At 18.4% G+C, this 25,000-nt stretch overlaps 9 protein-coding genes across 9 annotated transcripts; 7 read left to right on the top strand and 2 right to left on the bottom strand.

Annotated features, from left to right (window-relative positions):
* Positions 1-342: 342 nt before the first annotated feature.
* On the bottom strand, positions 343-1,561 carry PGSY75_1214500 (hypothetical protein; the record flags this gene model as incomplete). The annotated part of the gene is made up of 6 exons (XM_018786730.1): positions 343-373; positions 537-574; positions 683-772; positions 930-958; positions 1,044-1,193; positions 1,339-1,561. 6 exons carry the CDS (start codon positions 1,559-1,561, stop codon positions 343-345), a joined length of 561 nt encoding a protein of 186 aa, XP_018640595.1.
* Positions 1,562-2,587: 1,026 nt separating this feature from the next.
* On the top strand, positions 2,588-3,081 carry PGSY75_1214400 (conserved protein, unknown function; the record flags this gene model as incomplete). Its single annotated transcript, XM_018786729.1, has 2 exons — positions 2,588-2,899; positions 3,031-3,081. 2 exons carry the CDS (start codon positions 2,588-2,590, stop codon positions 3,079-3,081), a joined length of 363 nt encoding a protein of 120 aa, XP_018640594.1.
* A 240-nt stretch (positions 3,082-3,321) lies between these two features.
* PGSY75_1214300 (putative geranylgeranyl transferase type2 beta subunit) lies at positions 3,322-4,780 on the top strand (the record flags this gene model as incomplete). The annotated part of the gene is made up of 2 exons (XM_018786728.1): positions 3,322-4,148; positions 4,312-4,780. 2 exons carry the CDS (start codon positions 3,322-3,324, stop codon positions 4,778-4,780), a joined length of 1,296 nt encoding a protein of 431 aa, XP_018640593.1.
* Positions 4,781-5,288: 508 nt separating this feature from the next.
* Positions 5,289-5,928, top strand: PGSY75_1214200 (putative histone-lysine N-methyltransferase; the record flags this gene model as incomplete). Its single annotated transcript, XM_018786727.1, has 2 exons — positions 5,289-5,717; positions 5,818-5,928. 2 exons carry the CDS (start codon positions 5,289-5,291, stop codon positions 5,926-5,928), a joined length of 540 nt encoding a protein of 179 aa, XP_018640592.1.
* A 422-nt stretch (positions 5,929-6,350) lies between these two features.
* On the bottom strand, positions 6,351-10,674 carry PGSY75_1214100 (putative phosphatidylinositol-glycan biosynthesis class O protein; the record flags this gene model as incomplete). Its single annotated transcript, XM_018786726.1, has 4 exons — positions 6,351-6,461; positions 6,566-6,638; positions 6,740-7,837; positions 7,940-10,674. 4 exons carry the CDS (start codon positions 10,672-10,674, stop codon positions 6,351-6,353), a joined length of 4,017 nt encoding a protein of 1,338 aa, XP_018640591.1.
* A 958-nt stretch (positions 10,675-11,632) lies between these two features.
* PGSY75_1214000 (hypothetical protein) lies at positions 11,633-12,220 on the top strand (the record flags this gene model as incomplete). Its single annotated transcript, XM_018786725.1, has 2 exons — positions 11,633-11,880; positions 12,028-12,220. The coding sequence occupies 2 exons, from the start codon at positions 11,633-11,635 to the stop codon at positions 12,218-12,220; spliced, it is 441 nt and encodes a 146-aa protein (XP_018640590.1).
* A 2,065-nt stretch (positions 12,221-14,285) lies between these two features.
* Positions 14,286-17,749, top strand: PGSY75_1213900 (hypothetical protein; the record flags this gene model as incomplete). Its single annotated transcript, XM_018786724.1, has 2 exons — positions 14,286-17,512; positions 17,665-17,749. The coding sequence occupies 2 exons, from the start codon at positions 14,286-14,288 to the stop codon at positions 17,747-17,749; spliced, it is 3,312 nt and encodes a 1,103-aa protein (XP_018640589.1).
* Positions 17,750-20,281: 2,532 nt separating this feature from the next.
* Positions 20,282-22,525, top strand: PGSY75_1213800 (proline--tRNA ligase; the record flags this gene model as incomplete). The annotated part of the gene is made up of 1 exon (XM_018786723.1): positions 20,282-22,525. The coding sequence occupies one exon, from the start codon at positions 20,282-20,284 to the stop codon at positions 22,523-22,525; it is 2,244 nt and encodes a 747-aa protein (XP_018640588.1).
* A 1,192-nt stretch (positions 22,526-23,717) lies between these two features.
* PGSY75_1213700 (putative RNA polymerase subunit 8c) lies at positions 23,718-24,567 on the top strand (the record flags this gene model as incomplete). The annotated part of the gene is made up of 3 exons (XM_018786722.1): positions 23,718-23,876; positions 24,011-24,156; positions 24,435-24,567. 3 exons carry the CDS (start codon positions 23,718-23,720, stop codon positions 24,565-24,567), a joined length of 438 nt encoding a protein of 145 aa, XP_018640587.1.
* Positions 24,568-25,000: the final 433 nt, after the last annotated feature.

Genomic DNA, 25,000 nt, shown 5'->3' with positions numbered 1-25,000 from the left:
AATAAATAAATAAATATATATATATATATATATTTAGGGGACAAAAAAATAATAAAATATATAATATGGTTGAAATGTATGTAAACGATAAAATAAATATTAGTCATATATACATATATATATGTGTATGTATTTATATGTATATATTTTTTATTATTCAAGGTTTAACCATTATTTTTCATAATTTATTAAAATGAATAAATATAATATATATATATATATATATATATATATATATATATATATATAACTGGATAATGTTTTATAATTTTTTTTTTATGTAAATATATATAAATTTTCCTCTTTTTGTTTCTCCCATATAAATATAACTTCCATTTTTAATCATCTCAAGTACTTTTTAAAATTTTGTTTTCTATATATTTGTTTTTATAAAAGAAATAAAAAAAACAATAATTTTTTATGGATATTATATACATAAATGATATATAATTAAGAGTAAATACAATATGTTTAATATTTTAATATATGTATAAATAATTAAACTTGTGTATATTAATTTATATTTTGTTTTTTACCCATTATGTTCCTTAAACATTTTCATTTTTTCTTCAAGCTAAGAAAATGAATAAAATAAATAAATAAATATATATATATATATATATATATATATATATATATATATTTTCCATTACATATGGGTTTATATTTATTCATATTTTACTTCATATATTTTAGACAAGGCAATATCGATTTGTTCTTCTTCATTTAAAGGTCTATTAGTTGAAGTGTCTTCATTGTATATATTATCATTCTATAATATTATAAAAATAATGTAATTCGGAATATTATATATATTTTATTTTGTATATGTAATATGAATTGGGGTAGAATATTTATACAACTGTGTAACTCTTCATAATAAAAAATTAATTTATATATATATATATATTTATTTATTTATTTATTACTATAAAGGATTTTTTTAGATCATCCGAATCTAGTGTGATAAAAATAAATAAATATAATGTTTTTTTTATTTTGTTATATATATTTTTTTTTTTTTTTTTAAATAATATACAAACCTTCTTCTAGATTTGAAATAGTTATATATGGAACTGGCTCGCTGTATTTTTTTTCTTCTTCATATTGATCATCCAATATTTGTAAATCATGATAATCCTTATTATGTGGAAATTTTATTTGTATATCTAATTCTTTATCATATTCATTTTCTATAGAAGCATATGTGAACATGTATATAAATATAAATATAAATACATAGGTATATTCTTGTTGTTTTATTATAATTACGATATTCTTTATTTTATTTAATATGTTTTTTTCTTTTTTCCTTTTTTTATTTTTTTTTTTTTAAACCTAATTTATGTGAATTTCTTTGGTCCCTTACATCATATAAAATATTTTCCAGTTCACTTAAAATAAATTTGGAGTTATCATAAATATAGGATAACTTATCATTTGAGCAAGAAACATTAGAACAAGAGGGCTGTCCATTTTTGTTCCAGCTTAAAACAAAATAAATATTATACGATGAGTGATAAAAAAGAAAGAATAATAAAAAGGGACATATGCGAAACATTTTTTATTAAATAAAAATGGGAACAATTAGAAAAAAAGAAGAACAAAAAAAAAAAAAAAAAAAAAAGAAGGAAACAGTATTATAGAGAAAATAATATACAAATAAATAGATATATATATATATATGTTTATGTTTGTTTTTGTTTATTAATAAGGAAAGGATAATTATAAAACGCTAATTTTCTTTCCAATGATTTAAGATAGATTTGTTGAAATATAAGAATTAAATATTACGACAAGCGAACAATATTGCATGGTTATATATATATATTAATATTTAAGTATGCAATATAATACAAGAATAAATTAATTTTAAAACCTACATGGGTGTATTTACACATATATAGAAATGTTCTAATCCTTTCTTCGAATATATATTATATATATATATATTCTCAATGTATTAGAGATGGTATATTGACGTACTAAATTGTAACCTTAACATATTATAATACAAAGAGGATAATTTATTTAATTATTTTGAATCATATTTTTAATAATTTTTAAAATTATAAAGAAAACAATAAGAATTCATTAATTATAGATATATATTTATACCTATTTTAAAATTATAATATATTATACATATGTATATAATATATATATAATATATATATATATTATGTTTTATAAATAATTATATTTTAGTATAGGGAGAACATCACATAAGCAAAACTGAATAAAAATATTTTATAAATATTATTTATTTTTATTTATATAAATATAATTATTTATTTTGTGAATATAATACTATATGTATATAATATATATATGTGAATTTTTTTTTTATATTACAAAATGCAAAATGTATTAAAAATAGTTAATTTTTACATGCTTAAAAAAAAAAAAAAATAAAATAATAAATATCATACATATATAAATATAGTGTTTATATAATACTTTTATATAATAATATTATTATTATTTATTTATATATATATAATAAATATAATCATATATATATATATATATATATATATATATATATTTATATTTATTTATTTAATTAAATTTGTTGAAATTCATAATGGAAGGAGACGATTATCAAGGGAACTCAAAAAACATATTAGACTCCAAATTATTGGGTAACAAAAAATATGATGAAAATAGCATTAAACATAACAAACATTCTTTAATATTGAGTAAACAATTTTATGGTATCATAAGTGGAATAACTGTGGGTATTTTAGGAGTTCAAGGAATATTGGGTTTTTTACTTTTTATATTATTTACATTGATAGGAACATGTATAACTTTTTTTCATATAAGAAAAAATTTTGGTTCTTATTTTTTGAAAAAATCTGATCTTTTTTTTGGAGATTTCTTTAGTGGATTAATAGTAATACAAAAGAAAAGAATAAGAATTAAGAATAAGATATACTTGTATATATAAAAATATTATGTTTATATATATATATATATATATATATATGCATATATATGTATTATTTTTTGTTTTTCTTATTTCAGTCTTTTATTTTGTTCTGGACCCTATCATATGATATAATATATATATTTTAAAAATTGAAGGTTTCTAATTAATATGTGTCCCTTCAGATATAAAAAACTGCTTATACATGTTCTCTGCACATTCATATATATATATATATATATATATATATTATTATTATTTGTTTATGTGTCCACGTTTTATATAATAATTTTACTTTTTTTTTTTTTTCTTACATTTTATATTTGATTATTATATTATATTATATTTTATATTATTTATTAATATTTTTTCTGTTAACTTTTAAAAATATGAATTTATATCTATCATTACACGAACAATATTTTATAAATACCATAAAGAAGAAACTAGCAGTAAAAGAGGAGGAAAGCATTTTAACGAGCAAATATGAATCTATTTTGTTGAGTGCCATATTTTGGGTTTTAAGTGGTATTAGCTTAATAAATAAAAAAAGGGAATCTATAGATGAGATACTAAGTAAAGAGTTTATAGAAGTAATATATATGTTGGTAATGAAATGTTTACATAGAAAGAAAATTAAACATGAATATATTTATAAGTTAAAAAAAGAAAGATATATTTTGTCAAATGAAGATATTAAAAAAAAAAAAAAATTAATAGTAACAGGTTTTAGCCCATGTAATAAAAAGAATGTGTATGAACCAAATATAATTTCTACCTTAAGTGCTATTCAAATATTATTTTTATTAAATAAAACTGATGAGGATAGTATTAGTACTAGAACATTATTAGAAATATATAACTTTATATTATTTTTATTTGATGAAGAAAAGGGATATTTTCATTTTTCTTTAAAGAGTGTATATTATAAATTTGATGGCGATATGCGATTTATGTTTTGTTCCTTGTGTATTTTATATCTATTGAATAAATTATTTAAGGAAAGAAATATCTCTGTAAATAATATAAATCATCATAAATGTATACAATGGATAATAAATTGTTTTAATATAGATGGAGGATTTTCAAACCTTCCTGGTTCAGAATCCCATGCAGGTACAACCTTCTGTGCAATTCATTCATTAAAATTATTGAAGAATGAGAAAGGAAAGACTTATTTTTCTTATAATCCTATAATGAAAAAAAAGCTAATTAGGTAGTTTAAAGGAATGATAAAAATGTGTAATGTTAAGTGGGTAGTTGTATATAAATATACATACAAACACATTTAAAAATATATCCTATATAATATATATATATTTATATATATATATATATATATATTCTTATTCATATTTTTTTTTTTTTTTTTTTTTTAGGTGGCTTTGTGAAAGATATGATAATTTTGGCATTAATGGTAGAGTTGGAAAAGATCACGATGTTTGTTATTCTTGGTGGGTTTTAAGTAGTTTATCATCTTTAAATGTAAATTTAGGTAAGGTATTTAATATAAATATTATTATAAATTTTATTTTAGAATGTCAGGATAAAGTAAATGGTGGATTTTCTAGAATAGGACAAGATGAATACAATATAAACAAAAAATGTATGAACTATTTTAAGAATGAAAATTTATTTTTTAAACAAACAGATCAATTTCATAGTTTTTTTTCGTTATGTGCATTGTCACTTATTTATTATAATATACATTATTATATGAAAAAGGAGAGAATAAAAAAATATGAACTTTTTGATCAAATAATTATACCTAAACATATAGATGATGTTTTGAGTAATATGGCAAACATTCATGAAGCTTTTGCCATGCCAAGACGATTAATAAAATGATTTTATTATATTATATAATAATATTATTATATTTATAAAACAACATATATATGTGAGATATTATTATGGTTTGTATTAATAAATTATTAAACATATATATATATATATATATATATATATAATATATTTATTTATTTTATTTTATTTTATTTTTTATTTATTATTATTTTTTTTTTTAAGGAATATTATTTTTTATCTTATTAAAATGTAAATATAAAACTACTTTATATAGAAAAATATTTTTATTTGTCATAATTTTTATTATATTATATTTTTAAATTACCAAATAATATTATAATTAAATATTTAAAATAATATTTGTATTTAATCAATATATAAAATGTAGGATTATTGTTATAATGTAATGTTATAATAATAAGTTGAAATCACATTTATTTATTTTTTTAATTTCTACAATATTATATATATATATATATATATATATTGTACATATTATAAATAAGATTATTTCATTTTTTATTTTAAATGAATATTATATTTTTTATGCATGATTCTCTTCAAACGAAGTTTCCATAATTATTTTGTAAATAATTTTATTAAGGATTTATTAAAAAAAAGTGAGAATGTATCATTTAATGATATACAAAAAAAAATATATATAGGAAAATCATCCCTTGGTGGTTTAGGTATTTTCTCCTTAGAAGATATAAAGAAAAATGAAATTATTGAAATATGTCCAACTGTATCAATATGCAATGAAGAAATACCAAGAAACCTCGTCGATTATTTATATGAAGGAAAAAAAGAACAAAGTAAAAATGAGGAAATAGTTGATATTATAACGAATAGGAAAAAAGAAACTTTAAATTATAAATTACTACCTTTAGGGTATGGTATTTTATATAATCATTCTGATATACCAAATGCTTTTATAGAAATACATAAAATAAATAAAAACAAAATAAAACAAAAGCAAGTAATAAAGAAAAGATAACATGAAATAAATATTATATATATATATATATATATATATATTTGTGTGTGTTTTATATTATATATTTATATAATTTATGTAGGACACCAATGTATCAAATAATATTATGATTGTTTATGCACATAACAATATACAAAAAGATGATGAAATATTAATTTCTTATGGACATTCATGGTGGAAGGTAAGTTCATAAAAAAATTTTAGTATATTAAAAAAATATAGATTTATAAGACAAATTCATTTTTATCATAAATATAAATAAGAATTAAAACGTTATTACAAAACAATTTTTATTAATCATATTAAATATATTTTTATTACATATATTTATAAATCAAAAATATATACAACAAATGTGTTATATAAATAAATAAATATATATAAAAAAACATAAAATATATATCGATATAATTCATAAATAAATTGATTAATAAATATTATATACAGTTACAGTTTTAATCAAATTTTAACTGAACTGTTTATTATTATTATTATTATATTTTTTTTTTTTTATTTTTTTTGTATATATTTATGTCTGTACAGGATAGGGATTGGGAACCAATTAAAAAGGAAGATACAATAAGTACGATTTTTTACCCATCTTCAACAAAAAAATTATCTTAGAAAAATATGTTTAGTCATTGAGAAAGACAACAAACAAAATATAATAAAGATAAGGTTGATGAAAAATAGGTAAAACATATTTGGTAGGAAATAGTCATATAACTGTAAATAAAAAAGAAAATTATATATATATATATATGTATATATGTATATATATATATACTTATTTTATTATGTAACATTTTACACTTTAATTTTATTTTTACCATTATATGTAGATTCAAGTAATATGAAACCCATATAGATACAATAAACTTGCAACAAAACATAAAGGAGACCCTAAAAAGAATAAAGAAAGAGAAATATAAAATGAAATCATTTTTGTAAAAATATTAACAATTAATATTATGGATGTATATTATTTTTTTTTTTTATCTCACTTGAAGAAAAAGTTCATTAGTGGATAAACATAAAAATAATTCAAATCAAATTTCTTCAAGGAATTTATAATTTTTATCCTTCTTATGTGATAAATATAAATAATAAAAAATAATGTAAAGAAGAATGGGAAAAAAATATGATTAAAAATATAAAACTGACTTACTGGCCATACATATTTATATAATCCAACATAACCTGAAACTAGTGGTAAGTTATTTAAAATAAATTTATGTCCCGTTATAAAAAAAGAATATTTTAAAAGTAAACATGATAAAATATAAAAATCTGTTTCATTGATATAAAAATAAGAAATATCTCTAATTAATTTATAAATTTGTATTTGCATTATTTCTCCTTCATTTAATAAAGAACATGTATTTAATAATTTCAATTTTTCTATCATCAATTCATAATAAAATTTTTCTTTTATAGATGTGTTATATGAAGGACACTTTTCTTTATTCTCCAAGCTTTCATTTATATTTATCATCGTATTTGTATTATCCATATTTTCATTTATCCATTTAAGTGTTATGTCATTCGTTTGGTTAATATCTTTTGAATAGTTGGAACTTATAAGAATGAAGTAGAATAATAGATATGTGATATAGAACAGAAATAATACACCTAAATTTGTATTGCTATATATAATAAAAGATAAGGGTATTGCCGTAATAATTATAACAAATAATGTGATACAGACTTCATATATTTTGTCTAAAGAATCTGGTAATTTTTCTTTTTCATTTAAAATGTTTTTACTTAACAATATGAAAATGAAGGTTGAAAAAGTTAAGAAATAAATACTTGGGGGTGTTATAAATTGAATATATGTATGGTAAATATTATTTAAGAACAAAAAAACGAGTATATATTGTATTGTCCATATTTGCATTATTATTATTTTTATTCTTTTTTTCAATAAATTATTAATACCACTATTTATTAATATTATACTAAAAATATAGGATGAAATTGGCAAAAATGATTTTAGTATGGATTCTTTTAAATATATTTTTTCTTTACCGTGATCAAAATATTCGGGTGTATGGCTATACAGTGCATTAGTTATTAGAAGCAACAACAAAATAAACGCTCTACAAAAGGAACAAAAAGTTATAAATAAATAAAAAATATATATATATATATATATATATATATTTTTATTATTTTTTATTTTAATGTGTGGATTGTATTACCTTAGTATATTACAGACACGGTGAGATTTCCATTTAAGTAGGCAAAATAAAACATATGCAATTAAAATGTAATGAATGTAATATCTTTCTTTATCTATATAATTAAAGGATATCTCACAGCAACTCCATATAATAACAACAAAAATGAAATAATTATTTCTTAATATTTTAAATGATATGGCTATAATTTTTGGAAATAATTTAAATAGAATATAGATAATATTACCTATAGTTAGATTGTATACTGTCAAATGCATAAACATTATATACTTAACAATTTTTTTTCTAATTATTCTTAAGAAATAGATAATATTATAGAATATATTTATATGTGTATTATTTTGTTTCTTTTCTTTATTTGTGAATGATTTCCTATGCTTATATGATGTATGGTAGTTGTCATTATTCGTATTATTGATGTTATGTTTGGCACTGATATTGTAATTTTTTATACTAGGTATTATCATATTTATATTATTACTTATGAAAATGATTTTGGCATGAGAAAATATTCGGAATATATCTTTATATTCTTTACTTGATAAACAGAAGGTAAAAAAATATAAAAGGAATGCACATAAAGAAAGTAATAAATAAATATTTTTATTAAAATAGTCGAAGGTTACTATAATATTAAGGAATAGACTAATAAATAATAGAATCTTGGAACCTTTTATTAATTTATGGTAATAATTTAATTTAGAATAATAATAGAAATGTTTTAAAAATAAGAATAAGAATATATTCAATACAATAGATAAAATTAAAAAATATTTTTCTTTTATGTTGAATATATAGTAAAAATATTTTTGTGTGATATCCATTAGAGTTGTCATTTCATTTATGAATTGTATATATGTTTCCTTTTCTTTTTTTAATAATATATTATCATTTTTAATAAATTTTTTATTTGGTTGAAAAAAGAATTCTTTTTTTTCTTTTTCTATAATAGACCATGAAGACTTAATAAAATGATAATCTTCATTTTTTATAATATTATATTTTTTTTCATATTCATTCAAGTATCTATTCAATTGCCACAGGTTAGCATAATTTAATTCTGCAATATAATGTAAATTTAATAGATCATAATATAAATTTGTAGTATCATTAGGTAATGAAGAATTATTCTTATTATTTATATATGCATTTGGAATGAAATCCATAATAATATTTCCTATATTTCCATAAGGTATTGTTGACCCTATTAATAAGGATAAGGTACTCATTAAATTTACTTGTTTTGTATATTTGACATTATAATGGTATGTATATTTTTTATTTATATCTTTTAAATATGAATGATATTTTTTATAATTATCTATATTTTCTTTATAATTATTTTCTTCATTAAGTGTGCTAATATATTTTTTTAATTTATCTTTATCATATAAAACAAAATTATTTTGAATAATGTCTTCATCTAAAGTTATAAAGGTTAATGGTGAATATGCAAAAAGAGCACTATGTGTTTCGTCTAGACTGTATCCACCGTGATCTCCTGTATCTAACTGTCCATGATCACCAAAAAATAGGAAAAGTGTTTTTTTATCATCATTTTTTTGATCACTTTGATTTTGAATATCTTCATTATTGTCATAATTTTGAATATCTTCATTATTGTCATAATTTTGAATATCTTCAATATTGTCATCATTTTGAATATCTTCAACATTGTCATCATTTTCATTTTCTATATGAGTACCATTTTGATGACTTTTTTTTTTTTTTTTTTTTTTTATTATTTTAATTTTTTCCTTTTCTTTTTGTTCTGTGTTAAGGTTTTTAAGATTATCTAATTTTATTTTATTTATAATATCATATATGAATACATCAAAATCTTTCAATACATCTTTCATAACTTTTGAGTTGGGTGTTTTTATATGTCCAATATGATCAACTGCCAACATATGTATATACATAATATCCCAGTCATTTGACAAATACTCTTCATAAAAATGTTTCTTTGCAGCTATATCTAATGTATAAAAATCAAAAACATTAAAACTTTCATAAACTAATTCTTTAGAAAAATGTTTCATTAAATGAGTAATGGTATTATCACCTATAGCAATTACTTTTTTATTATTTAAATGTAGCTGTTCAAAAAAATTATCTTCAATACTTGTCGTAGGACTAAAGTTTTCATTTACTTCCATATAATTTGGTATTGTACCCATAAAAATAGATTTTAACCTTGAAGTTGTTATTGTAGGGGCATCTGCATCAAACCGGAATAATAAAGAGTTATTTTTTTCATTTTGTAAAATGTTATGTACATTTATCATATTATTTAAAAAATATAATGAGTTTTCTTTTTTTTTTCCTTCATTTGATATATTTTTTTTTTCGCTAGACATATTATTGTAGATATCTGTATTTTTTTCTTTTTCTACGAATTCCTCTTCATAATTAGTATCATATAGAATAAAATCAAATCTTAAGGAATCTATTAAAAGTAAAACTACTTTATTATATGGTGCATTAATAATCGAAAAAGTATTTTTCTGTTTTTTCAAACTTTCTACATATTCATCTCCAAATACTTTTCTACTAAAAAGCTCAAGGTTCTCTGATTTTTCTTCAATTTGTTGTCTTGAATAAAAGTAGCCATTGATAAATGAGAAAAAAATCAATAGATTTATAAGTAGGATAATAGAAAATATTAGCGTATGATTACTTATGAAATGATGGAACTTATCATTTTTTTTTTTTAAATTATATGTAATATTCATTTTATAAACATATATATATAAATATATATGTGTAATATATAAATATATATATGTAATATATAAATATATATATGTAATATATAAATATATATATGTAATATATAAATATATATATGTAATATATAAATATATATGTGTAATATATAAATATATAAATATATATATGTAATATATAAATATATTTTTTTCCTTATTTTTATTTATTTATTGATTTTATTGTTTTTTTTTTTTGGTTGTTACACGTGAGTAATGCGTAGTAATATTGTACCTTACATTATAGGGAACAAAAAAAAAATTAAAAATATATATATATATATATATATATATTTATATATTTATATGGTATAATGTTTTGTATAAAAATTGTTGCAACTCAAATTAAAAATCAGATTATTATATATGGTATATAGATACTATATTTATAAGATGACAAGCATTTTAATAATATCGAATTAATGAGAAAGGCAAAAATATAAAATAATACACAAATATATAAATATATATATATATATATATATATATATTTATTATTAAGGATTATTTTATATATTATACATTTTTTATCTTTTTTAAAAACAGAAAATAAAAGGAAAAAATTATGATATCTTATATGAAAATTTAGATATATACACACAAGTATATATACAAGAATATTATACCTTTTTTATCCTAGTAATATATTCTATTTAAAACATAAGGTATTTTACATACATATTTATTAATTTTTCCTTTCCTTTAGTTTCCTTTTTTTTTTTTTTTTTTTTTTTTTTTTTTTCTTAAATGACGTATATAAAATATACATATTATTGTAATAATATATATAAATATATTTATATTTATGTATTTATTTTTTAAGGGGTTATTGAGAACAGTTGTGTGAATGATGCAATATATTTAACGTTTTGCCTTTTTAAATGAAGATAAAAAAGTTGTATTTTATAAAAAAAACAAAAGAAAAATGTTTACGAAATTTAAATATGTAAAGAATGCTTGGGTAGGATTAGGAAAAACAGCCAAGATGGTTTATGGTTGTTTTTTTTTTAATATAATTTTATTGATGGGTATAAGTACCAAAAGATATTTGGCTAATAAAAAGGCCATTGATTTTTATAGTAATAAAATAATTTTATCGAATAATGAAAACGATGATTGGAGTTGTTATAATTCAGCAAAACAATATCGTTATGAGTGTGCCTATTTAAATGAGTAATGAAAATGAAATGACAATACATGATATTATAAATATATGTATATATATATATATATATATATATGTACGTTTATTATTTATTATGTTTTTATTTTCATTTTAAATTTTTTCTGGTGTATTTATATGTTTTCCCTCCTTTTTAGAGAACAAATCAATGATTTTGAGATATGCGAAAAGTTACATATTCAATTAGAGAACTGTAGAAATAAACTATATGAATATATAAAAGAAGACACACCAGCAATGAAAAATATTCCTTATATAATAAATAAACCCACATGGGTGAAGGAACCCCTGTGGTTTGAGAATATAAAAAAATTGAAAAGTAATAAATAATTATATAGTATTCACAATGTAATAAAATAAAAATTCTGGAGCATATATATATAAATCTTTTTATTATGGGACTATAAATTTATTTTTTAAATGTACATACATTTTAACCCAGAAGGTAATATAATATGATAATTTGTTAAATAAATAAATAAATAAATAAAAAAATATATATATATATTAATATCTTCCAACAAATAGTCATTTTAATTTTATATATTTTAATATCTTCTTAAGTTTTAAATGTTACAAATGATATGATGTTATCTTGCCATGTATTTATATATTTTATATATTCAATATAATAATATAGGTAAAAAATAAAATACTTCAAAATAAGTTAATAAAATATATATATATATAACTTGTCAATTTTTATTTATAATTAAATTAACATATGATTATAATTATGTAATGTTAATATATATTTAATTTTATATTTTATTTATGATTATATAAATAATATGAAAAAGGTATAAAGTACTATTATAATTTATACCTATATTTTTAATATATATATATTATTATATATATATATATATATATATATATATATATAATATATTATATATATATTTAATATATTATAATTATAATATATAGTTAGTATAATGGGCTTAAAAATATTAGAATATAATAAAAGTACATTGATTCTTAATTACTATATAATTTTTTTATTAAGTATTTATAATAACTAATTATATACAATATATATAATATTTCATATATATGTATTATATATATTATATATATATTTATTTGGCTCATAAAAATTATATAAATAATACATGTATATTCAATGTTCATAAATATTTATTTATAATATATATGTTTTACATATTATAAATAAAAAAATATATATATTTTTTTTAAAGTTTGGGATTTGTATATAATTAAATATGTTCTCTTATAAATATAGCAAATTTAAAAATAAATATATAAAATATATATATATTTATATATAATAATATGCTGTTATTAATTATATGAACATAATTAAAATTTATATTTACATATGAAAAAATAAAATTATTATTTATTTTTATATTTTATAATATATAAATATATATTTTATATAATATAATATTAACATAGAATTTTATATTTTTCTAATTTTTTTATTTTTTTTAAGAAGAAAATATATAATTTTACTAGTTTTTTTTTTTAAAATAAAATATAAAAAATTTTATTTTTTTTCCAACCTTAATATATATATAAAAAAAAAAAAAATATATATATAACAAAAAAAATAAATTTCTTAAGTATTTATTTTTTATTTAATAATAAAAAAATTTTTTTTTTTTTAAAAATAAATATAATATAAAATTAATTTCCTATTATTATTATATATTTATTATTATTTTTTTTATTATAATTATTATTTTATTTTTTTTCATAATGATTTGTAAATTTTTTAATAATAATTATCAAAAATATTATATTAAGAACTGGCCACAGTATTCTTTTGAAAAAAAAAAAAGATAAGGATTTAATTATCACATAACTTTATAACAAATTTATTATTATTATTTTTTTTTTTTTTTTAAAGGGAGAAGAAACAATGAAGAGTTATAAAAATTATATGTAAAAAATTAAATATAAATAATTGATTATATATTTTTAAGGCCTTCTCCATAATATATAATGAGCCAATATAACAAAAAAATAAGAAAATATATATAATATATTTATTATATATATATAAGAAATATATATATATTATATATTTTTAATTACGAAAAAATATATTTTTAGAAATATTATTACCTATTGACCCATATATGAAGGAAAAAAAAAAAAAAAAAAAAAAAAATTAAATACCTATATATAAATATATATTTATTTATATATATTATTACATACAAATGCATATTTCCATATTCAGATGAATAAAAATTTTCCAAATAATCAGAAATAAGAATAATTTACAGATGACAACAAAAGAAATAATTAGTATTTATATATATAATTACACTTTTCTTTTTTCTGTTATATATATATATTTATTTATATATTTATTTTTTTTTTTTTTTTATAATTTATAATTTTTTTTTTTTTTTTTTTGAAAATGAAGAAGGAAGTGGATTTTAACCTATGTTATGAAGAAGAGAAGAAAAATTTAATAGGGTTATTAATTGAGAACAATTTTGATGAAGTATTTGAACCCTTGACTAGCGAAAGTTTGCGTTTTTTTTTACCTTTGAATGGTTTATGTTTAATAGATTATCAGTTACATTTTTTTAAACAGAACAATATAAAGAAGATTTATGTAGTTGTAACTCATCATGAAAATGAATTATTAAATTATATTGAGAAGTTTCAAAGGAGTAAGAAGAGATATAATGATTTAGATATAGAAATAATAAAAATGAATAAAAAAGTAAAAACTTTAGGAGATGCATTAAGAGATTTTAAAAAGAGTGTTGAAGTATACAATGATATATTATTATTACTTTCAGATACTATTCCAATAGCTAATGTGAAAGAAATTATTAAAGCTCATTTTACTAATAAGGAAAAATGTAAAAATCAAATTATGACATTAATTTTATCCCATTGTAGTGCTGAAAATAAATCTCATAATGATGATTATGTTTTAGCATATGATAATTTTACTTTTAAGCTTTTATTATTTGAACCATTAAAGAAAAAGAAGCATTTTACTTTAACAAATGACATTTTTAAAGATATAAATATAAAAGATAGGAAAGGTTGTCGTTATGAGGAAAAGGGTTTATTTAAAGGAGGAAATAAGGGTTTAATTAATAATCATCATCATCACCATCATTATGTTAATATGGATGGTGATCATAATATTGATGGGTATAATAATATGTATAATAATAATAATAATAATAATAATAGTAATAATCGTAGAGGTAGTCTTTATTCAAGGGGTACTGTTTATCATAGAGATAGTGTTTTCCCCAGAGATAGTATATATCCAAGAGACAGTATATATGTAAGAGATAGTATTTTTCCAAGAGAAAGTATATATGTAAGAGATAGTATATATGCAAGGGGAAGTATAAACCCTAGGGAGAGTATTTACCAGAGAAGTAGTAATTACCATATGGATAATAATCATAATATGGAATGCCATAGTCTTATTGATAACCATCAAGATATGGAATGTCATAACTTACGTACTAATTCTCATGGAATGGATTATCGTGAACTTTTTAATAATTATCATGACATGGATATTCATCATTATAGTAGAAATAGACGTGCATCTTTTATTTTAAATGCATGTTCAAATTCAATTATCATTTCATATGATCTTGTAATACCAAATATATATATAATTACTCCACAAGTTCTGAAATTATTTGAAGATAATTTTGATTATCAATGTATAAAAAAAGATTTTATATATAATATACTTAAACAAGAAATAAAAATAGAAGAGATTTATGTTCATGAAATAAATGGTGATTATAATTATACCGAATGTAATAATATTATTACTACTTTATCAGATTTTCGAATATATTTTAAATTTTTTAAAATGTTAATTGAAAAAAATGTACATCCTTTTCTTGCCAATGCTTTTCATCTACTTCCTGAACAGCCAAAACGCATTTTGACTGACCTAGGTTTATATAAGCATAAAACTGCAATTGTTCATGATACATGCAAATTATATAAAATTGTTTTAGTAGAAAAATTTAGTGAAATATTAGAAAATACTACTATTGAAAATTCAGTTATAGGAAAAAATTGTAAAATAGGAAAAAATTGTAAAATCTTTAATACCATAATAGCCAATAATTGTATTATTAAAGATAATGTTACTATATTAAGTTCATTTATTAATGAAAATGTAATTATAAATGACAATGCATTTGTTGATGAATGTTGTGTTATTGGAAAGCATATCAATATACCAAGCAATGTGGAAATTCCAAAATATACTAGACTCAGTGCATATTATACAAATTATATTAAAGATAAGTTACAGTTAGAAAAGAAAAATAAAGAAGAAGATATACTAGAAGAAGAACATCGAAAAGTACGAGATATCGAAGAATCTCAAAATGATATAACCAATGTTAAAGAAGAAGATACTATAGATAATCAAGACACTTTTGAAAATGAAAAAGAGGTTTCTGATATTATATGCCATGAACATATGCAAAGGGAAGAAAATGATTATGTAATTATTGATCAGGAAAATGTAAAAAGGGAGGATAAGGAATATGTTATTGTTGACCAAACTCATGGTGATATGAATGGATCCATAAACAATGAAATGTTAGATCATACAGCTGATGAAAAACTCACAGTTGAAATCAATGCAGATCAACATTTAATATGTGATGATAAGGAAGTGACAAATGTATTATCTGATAAGAATGAAGAACAAAACAACAAATTTGTTCATATTGTGAATGACTTTCAAAATAATGAACCATTAGATATAAATACAGAAAAGATTAATATATCAGGTGATCAAAATATTTCCAATGAAATTAAACCATGTAAAGATGATATTTTTAATGAGAATGAAAGTTTTATATTAAATATAGAAAAACCATTTGATATAAATAATTATATAGTAAAAACAAAATATACAGATGAACAATTAAGATTTTTTTCATTAATTGGTAATACACAAATGAATACTAATACTCCCTATATTTCATCATCAGAATATGATGATTCAGAAGATGATGAAGAAGAAAATGAAGAAAGTGAGGAAGAGGAGGAAGATGAAGAAAATTATGATTCAGTATATTCAACAACCAAAAATCATAGTACTATTTTAACTGATGATAATACAAGTGATGATAAGGGAGCAGAATTATTTCATGAGGATTCAGTAAATATGAGTGATATAAATAAACATTTTAATGATATTAATATAGATAATGAAAAAAATATTTTCTCTAAAGAAATTTCTTTATTATGTAAAGAAGCTATTAATAAACCACAATTTATGAGTCATAAAATCTTAGAAATGAAAAGTTTTAGACTTTCATTAAATTATACAGATCTTGATGTTCTTGTGGCGATTTTTCCTATTATATGGGAATATATAAATCAATTACCTTTTGATAAAGAGTCATGGATAGAAAATTTTGATAATGCAAAATTAGATATGTTATTTTCATCTTTCTTAATAGAAGATCAATGTTATTATGAAACTTTATATGATTTAATATTAGATTATTCAAAAAAAACGTATCTATCATCTAATGTAAAAAATAATATCTTTGGATCTGATAAGTTATGTAATGCATTCGAGTATATCTATCACTCAGACATATTTGAATTTAACTATTTCAACGAGTAATACAAAAAGAAAAAAAAAAAAATATATAAAGATAACTGCATATATTTATCGATAAAATTATGTCAATATATTTGGAATGCTATATATGTAGTTACCTGTTTATTTGTTTATATATATATATATATATTTATTTATTTAATATTTATAGGTGGATAAATAAGAATGCGTCTGATGAGTTTTTGAAAAACAACATGCGATTAAAAGCTTTTGCTGAGTGGTTAGAAGATGAATAATCAAATAATAAAAAAAAAATTTCAATATGATAAATAGGGCACATTTTCCATTATGCAAATGTTGAACAATTGGTATTAAAAAGGGAATATAAATAAATAAATATGTATGTATGTATATATACATATTATATCATTACAAGGCGTATATATAAAAAAAAAACAGAATTTAATATAATATAATATAGTATAATATAATGTAATATATTAAAATAGTTTGTTGATTTTTTGTATTTGTTTTGTGTAAAGAAAGGGGGGAAAAAAAAAGTGTGTATGTAGTTATTTAGATAAAGCTTACGATTTGGGTAAGTGTGATTTTAATTATTTTTTCCCCTTCTTTTATTTTTATACCCTTTTATAATATGTTATTTGTGTTAATATTTTGTTATAATTTTGTTATTCTTTTTTTTATTATTTTTTAATATTTTTCTATAATTTTTTTTTTTTTTTGATTTCAATTTTTTTTTTTTTATTTATATTTTTATTGTTTACATATGATATATATATATTTTATGTTAATGTGTTATTTTATATTACTTTTTTTTTTGCTTCTTTTTTAAATGTATAATTAAATTGAATATATTTTTTTGTGCTTCTTATATATATTTTATAAATATATGTTTTTATGAGTATATAATATATATTATTGATATTTTAAAATTTTACATATATATATATAAATTAATAATTTATGTTATTAAAAAAAAAAAAAAAAAAAAGAAAAAAAAAAGAAAGGAAGGAAGGAAGAAAGAATGAAAAGAAACAATGACCAAAATAATTAATATAGAATGATTATTTTATTATATATATAATACTTGTGATATTTAAAAATTTTTTTTTTTTTTTTTCTTTTTTTTTTTTTTTTTTTTTTTTTTTTTGTTAATATTTTTCTACGTATTTACATATTTTCATGAGTTTAAAAAAAAACATAAATATTGAGACTTTTAACATATAACATTTTAAAATTTTTATCTATTTAATATAATAATATATTTTATTCTCTTTTTATTTTTTTTTTTTTTAATTTTTCATACAAAATTAAAGGAATACACCTTAATCCAAAAAATACACTTGTATATAATAAAATAAAAGGATTGCAGGCTTAAAAAATAAATAAATAATAAATAAAAAGGTATTCATTTGTTTTTGTTTTTTTAAATGAAAATTGCATATAAAAAAATAGGGCATATTATTATATTATATATGAAATGAATATATATATATATATTATATATATATATTATATTTATATAATATATATATTATACTAGTAAAAACTTTATATATCCTATGAAGGATTATATTTATTTTATTTATTAATAAATATAATATTCATGTTCTCAAAAAGATATTATGTTGATAAAGAAAATATACATGCGATTAGTTATATATAAATATATACATTTTATATATATATATATAAAATATATATATATATATATATATATATATATATTTATTGTAGGTAGGTTTAAAAAAAAAATAATAATAAAATAAAAAGTTAATAAATTAAATACCATATAAAAAAAAAAAAAAATATATATATATATAAAGGAATATAATATTCTTCATAATATTTATAAATATTATATTACTTATATAATAAAAAAATATTAAAAATAAACAATATATATATATATATATATATAATATAATAGTTCTATTGCAAGTTATAAAACAATTTACAATTTACAGTTATATTTTTTTTTTATATATAAAATGAATATATAAAAATTCTATTATTTAATAAAAAAAAAAATACACTTATATAAAACCATTTTAAATGAAATATATATTTTTTTATATTTTATGATATCTTTAAAAGATCATATAAATCAAAGTATTATATATGATTAATATAAATATTTTATCTTATGTATATATTTATTATTTTATATGTATTTTTATAATAATACTTATTTAATATATGTATTTCATTGTTGTTAATAATAAATTAATAAACAAATAAACATATATATATATATATATAATATATAACATTTTTATTTATTAGCTTCGTAAGAATTCTTATTATCTCATATTAATCTTGTTCTTTTTTCTTTTTATAATATATATATATATATATTAATATGCTAAAAAATAAAAAATGTAAACTGATATATTTCATTAATCCTTTATTATTTAATGTCATATATTTATTTTATTTCATTTTATTTATTTATTTATTTTTTTTTTTTTTCGAATTAAATCCTAATATGGTTTTATAATTTCTACACACATACAAATATATTCAAATATATAATATATATATATTATATATAACCATTTTCTTTTATTTTTCCTTTTAGTTTCATTTTAATTCTTGTTGTATGAAAAAGAATTCATTATTTGTACATAAATATATATAAATAAATATATATATATATATATATATATGTATACATTAAAAGAATATTTTCAAAACAAATGAATAAATAATTTTTCATGAGATTATTTGTTTATTATTTAAAAAACAAGAATTTGTTAAAGATAAATAATTTTCATACAATATTAAGATCATATAAAATTGAAAAGATGAGTAATAATACAAATGGAGAAATAATTATCCCCCAAGAATATTTAGAAAAGTCAGAATGTTTGTTTAAAGAATTAAAAGAATTAAATATAAATTTTAAGGAAGTTAAACATGGCTTAGCTGCTACCATTAAAGATTTATTAGAAATGAATTTAGAGAATTCTACAAATATATTAAAGAATTTATTTTTAAAAGATAAGAAGAAAAATTATTTTCTAATATGTACATTAAATAACAAAACTGTGGACTTAAAAAATTTATCAAATATTTTAAAAACAAACAACTTAAGGTTTGTTGACGAAAACAGTTTAAATAATATTCTGAATATACAACCAGGTTCTGTAAGTCCTTTGGCTATGAAAAATGATAAAGAAAATGTGGTAAAATTATATTTTGATGAAGAGATAAAAAATATGCAAGAAGTTATTATACATCCTTTACATAATTATAGTAGTTTATATATAAAAACAGAGGATGTAATAAAATTTTGTGAATTCTTTAATCACACTCCTGAATATATACAAATTAAAGAAGATACTACATCAAAAGCACGTGTAGATAAAAAAGAAGATGTACAAGAAGAAATGTCGAAAAATGAAGAATTACAGAATAATAACAACAATAATAATAATAACAATAATAATAATAAGAATAACAATAATAATAATAATAATAATATCAAAGATAACAATTTAAAAGGAAAAGTTTTAAGTAATAATGAAGTCGAAGAAAACAAATCTAAGGATAGTAATATTTTAGGTATCACTTCCAAAAAAATAGAAAATTTTTCAGATTGGTATACTCAAGTTATTGTAAAAAGTGAATTAATTGAATATTATGATATTTCGGGTTGCTATATATTAAGACCCGCTGCATATTATATATGGGAATGTGTACAAGCTTTTTTTAATAAAGAAATAAAAAAATTAAATGTTGAAAATTCTTATTTTCCATTATTTGTTACAAAAAATAAATTAGAAAAAGAAAAAAATCATATTGAAGGTTTTAGTCCTGAAGTTGCATGGGTTACAAAATATGGTGATTCTACTTTACCCGAAGAAATTGCTATAAGACCAACAAGTGAAACAATTATGTATTCAGTTTTCCCTAAATGGATTCGATCATATCGTGATTTACCTCTTAAATTAAATCAATGGAATACTGTGGTACGTTGGGAATTTAAACAACCAACTCCATTTATTAGGACACGAGAATTTTTATGGCAAGAAGGACATACAGCTCATAAAAATGAAGAAGAAGCTGTAAAATTAGTATTTGATATTCTAGATTTGTATAGAAGATGGTATGAAGAATATCTAGCTGTACCTATCATTAAAGGAATTAAAAGTGAAGGAGAAAAATTTGGAGGTGCAAATTTTACTTCTACTGCTGAAGCTTTTATAAGTGAAAATGGTAGAGCCATACAAGCAGCTACATCTCATTATCTTGGAACCAATTTTGCAAAGATGTTTAAAATTGAATTTGAAGATGAAAATGAAGTGAAACAATATGTTCATCAAACTTCTTGGGGATGTACCACTAGATCTATTGGTATTATGATAATGACACATAGTGATGATAAAGGATTAGTTCTACCACCAAATGTTTCTAAATATAAAGTTGTTATTGTACCCATCTTTTATAAAACAACAGATGAAAATGCTATACACTCTTATTGTAAAGATATTGAAAAAATATTGAAAAATGCTCAAATTAATTGTGTTTATGATGATAGAGCATCTTATTCTCCTGGTTATAAATTCAATCATTGGGAATTAAGAGGTATTCCCATAAGAATAGAAGTTGGACCTAAAGACTTACAAAATAATTCATGTGTTATTGTTAGAAGAGATAATAACGAAAAATGTAATGTCAAAAAAGAATCCGTATTATTAGAAACACAACAAATGCTTGTTGATATTCATAAAAACCTTTTCTTAAAAGCAAAGAAAAAATTAGACGATTCAATTGTTCAAGTTACAAGTTTCAGTGAAGTCATGAATGCATTAAATAAAAAGAAAATGGTCCTTGCCCCATGGTGTGAAGATATTGCAACAGAAGAAGAAATTAAAAAAGAAACTCAAAGATTATCATTAAACCAAACAAACAGTGAAACTACATTATCTGGTGCTATGAAACCTTTATGTATCCCGTTAGATCAACCACCTATGCCACCAAATATGAAATGTTTCTGGTCAGGGAAACCAGCAAAAAGATGGTGTTTATTTGGTCGAAGTTATTAAAACGGAATGATATATTATTAAATATATATTTATATATATATATATATATATATATATATATATATATTTTATTTTATTTTTTATTTTTTACGTTTTTTTTTTTTTTTTTTTTTTTTTTTTATTATTATATATGATATATATATATAATATTTGTATAGATGTAATCCATTTTTCTTATAAAATTCAATGATATATAAAAACATTTATATTTGAACATATTTACACCATTCATTTTTCATTATTGTTAATATTATTATACTATTTTTTTTTTTTTTTAACATATTTTTAAGACATTACAACTTAGTTACATGGTTTATCATTTCTTTTTTTTTTGGATATACACGTTTTAAAATTAAAACTAATAAGAAATATAATTGTTATATAAACAATATTGTTAATATATGAAAATATTTTTGTTTATCCTAATAGTATGTTTCTTCAAACATTTTAGTAATTATTAAGCTTTATAAAAATATTTAAAGAAAGCAAAAGTGAAGACAAAAATAAAAAAAAATTAAATAATAAAATAACAATTAATTTTATCAAAATATTTATGTATGCAAATTTTATATGAATTAAAAAAATATTTTTAATCTTAATATAATTTTTGTTTATTAAAAAATAAAACGTTGCCTTTAAAAATTTTTTCCACAATAACAATATAATATATTATATATATTATATATATAATATAATTAACTTTTATTTATAAATGTATAATTTTTTTCTATTTATATGGAGAACCTATTAATATATATTTTATATAACTAATTTTAATTATTGGCTTTTATATATATATATATATTAAAATATATTGTATTTAAATTTTATTAATATATTAATAATATTTCTTTCTTTCCAAATTTATAGTTTTTCTTCTTTTTTCATTGTATTCGATTTTATTATTTATTAATAAAAATTATCTATTCCTTTAATAATAGATATATTTTTAAAACAACAGGAATCCGATTTTTTTTTTTTTTTTTTTTTTTTTTTTGAAATAAAAATAAATATTATATAATGAGTAATGTTTAAAAATTTCCATATTTAATATAGAATTACGAATCTATAAAAAAAATTTTGAAATAAATGCAAAAATATTGTTTAATAAAAAATTGTATATAATTTGTAAAATTTTGATATTGACTTAAAATATATATATATAATATATATATTAGTGATATAAAAAAAAATGGCATCAAACATTTTATTTGAAGATCGTTTTGTTATAAGTAGTGTAGATAATTCAAAATTTGAAAAAGTGAGCAGAATTAAAGCAAAAAGTACAGGTTATGATGCAGAGTTAATACTTGATGTTCATTCTGAATTGTTCAGGGTTGAAGAAAAAAAGGTAATATTCAAAAAAAGAAAAAAGAAAAAGAAAGGGACTATTTTATTATCTGTATAGTTCTACATATTTATTTATGTGTTTATTTTATTAACAATATTTTATATATTTATATTATATATATTTAAATTTTCTAGGCTATTTATTTAGCCCTTCAAGATAAATTGTTAAATCGAAATGATGAAAAAAGTTGGGAACAAAATGAAAATGTTCCATTAAATAATATTGAATATATTATGAGTGGAAGAATTTTTAAATTTGAAGAATTATCATCGGAAAGAAGGTTTAATTTAATAATAGCTTATAAATATGAAGAATATATAAATATTAATGTGTTAATGTGTATATGTATTATATAATAAACTCTATTTGTATTTAACTCTGTATTTTTTTTTTTTATTTTTATGAATATTTATATAAATTTTTAAATTTTTAACCTCTACCTTACATATACTTTTTTATTAAAAGTGTTACATTTTTAATTGGTAATATTTATTATATATATATATATATATATATATATTTATTTATTTATTTTATATTTTTATCAATTTTTTTTAGGACTGTATATGCTTCCTTCGGTGGATTAATGATGGCATTGACTACTGATAAACAATTTATTGGAGATTTGGAAATCGATATGAAAATATATTTACTAACCAAAAATATAGATATTGAAAGAACAAGAGAATAAAAATTTTACCTTTTTTTAGGTACTTTTTATATACAGCTAGAATCAAAAAAAAAAAGACTCAAAATTGGTGCGCTGCTTTTGGCATTTTAATTTTTTTGGCTTTATAATTTTTTTTTTTTTTATTTAATGAAATATTATTTATCCTTATTTTTTCATATATTTTGTTTAGTTTTTATGTTTATTGTAACAAATGTTGTATACAATTAAAATTAATTATTTTATTTATTTATTTTTTTTTTCGCATATAGTTGTTGTTTATGGTTTAGTAAAAAAATCTTATAAACCATTTTATAATTAAAAATACTTGTATATTTGTATATATTGAAAATATCATATTGATATGAAATTAATAGAATATTTAAAAGATGGAAATGGTGTGATATAATATTCCTTATATTTATATATTATTTATATTATATAATATATATATATA

Source organism: Plasmodium gaboni, chromosome 12 (genome assembly GCF_001602025.1).
Source record: "Plasmodium gaboni strain SY75 chromosome 12, whole genome shotgun sequence".
Lineage (NCBI taxonomy): Eukaryota > Apicomplexa > Aconoidasida > Haemosporida > Plasmodiidae > Plasmodium > Plasmodium gaboni.
Note: the sequence above shows the minus strand (reverse complement) of the source record. Positions and strands in the feature narration are given on the sequence as shown.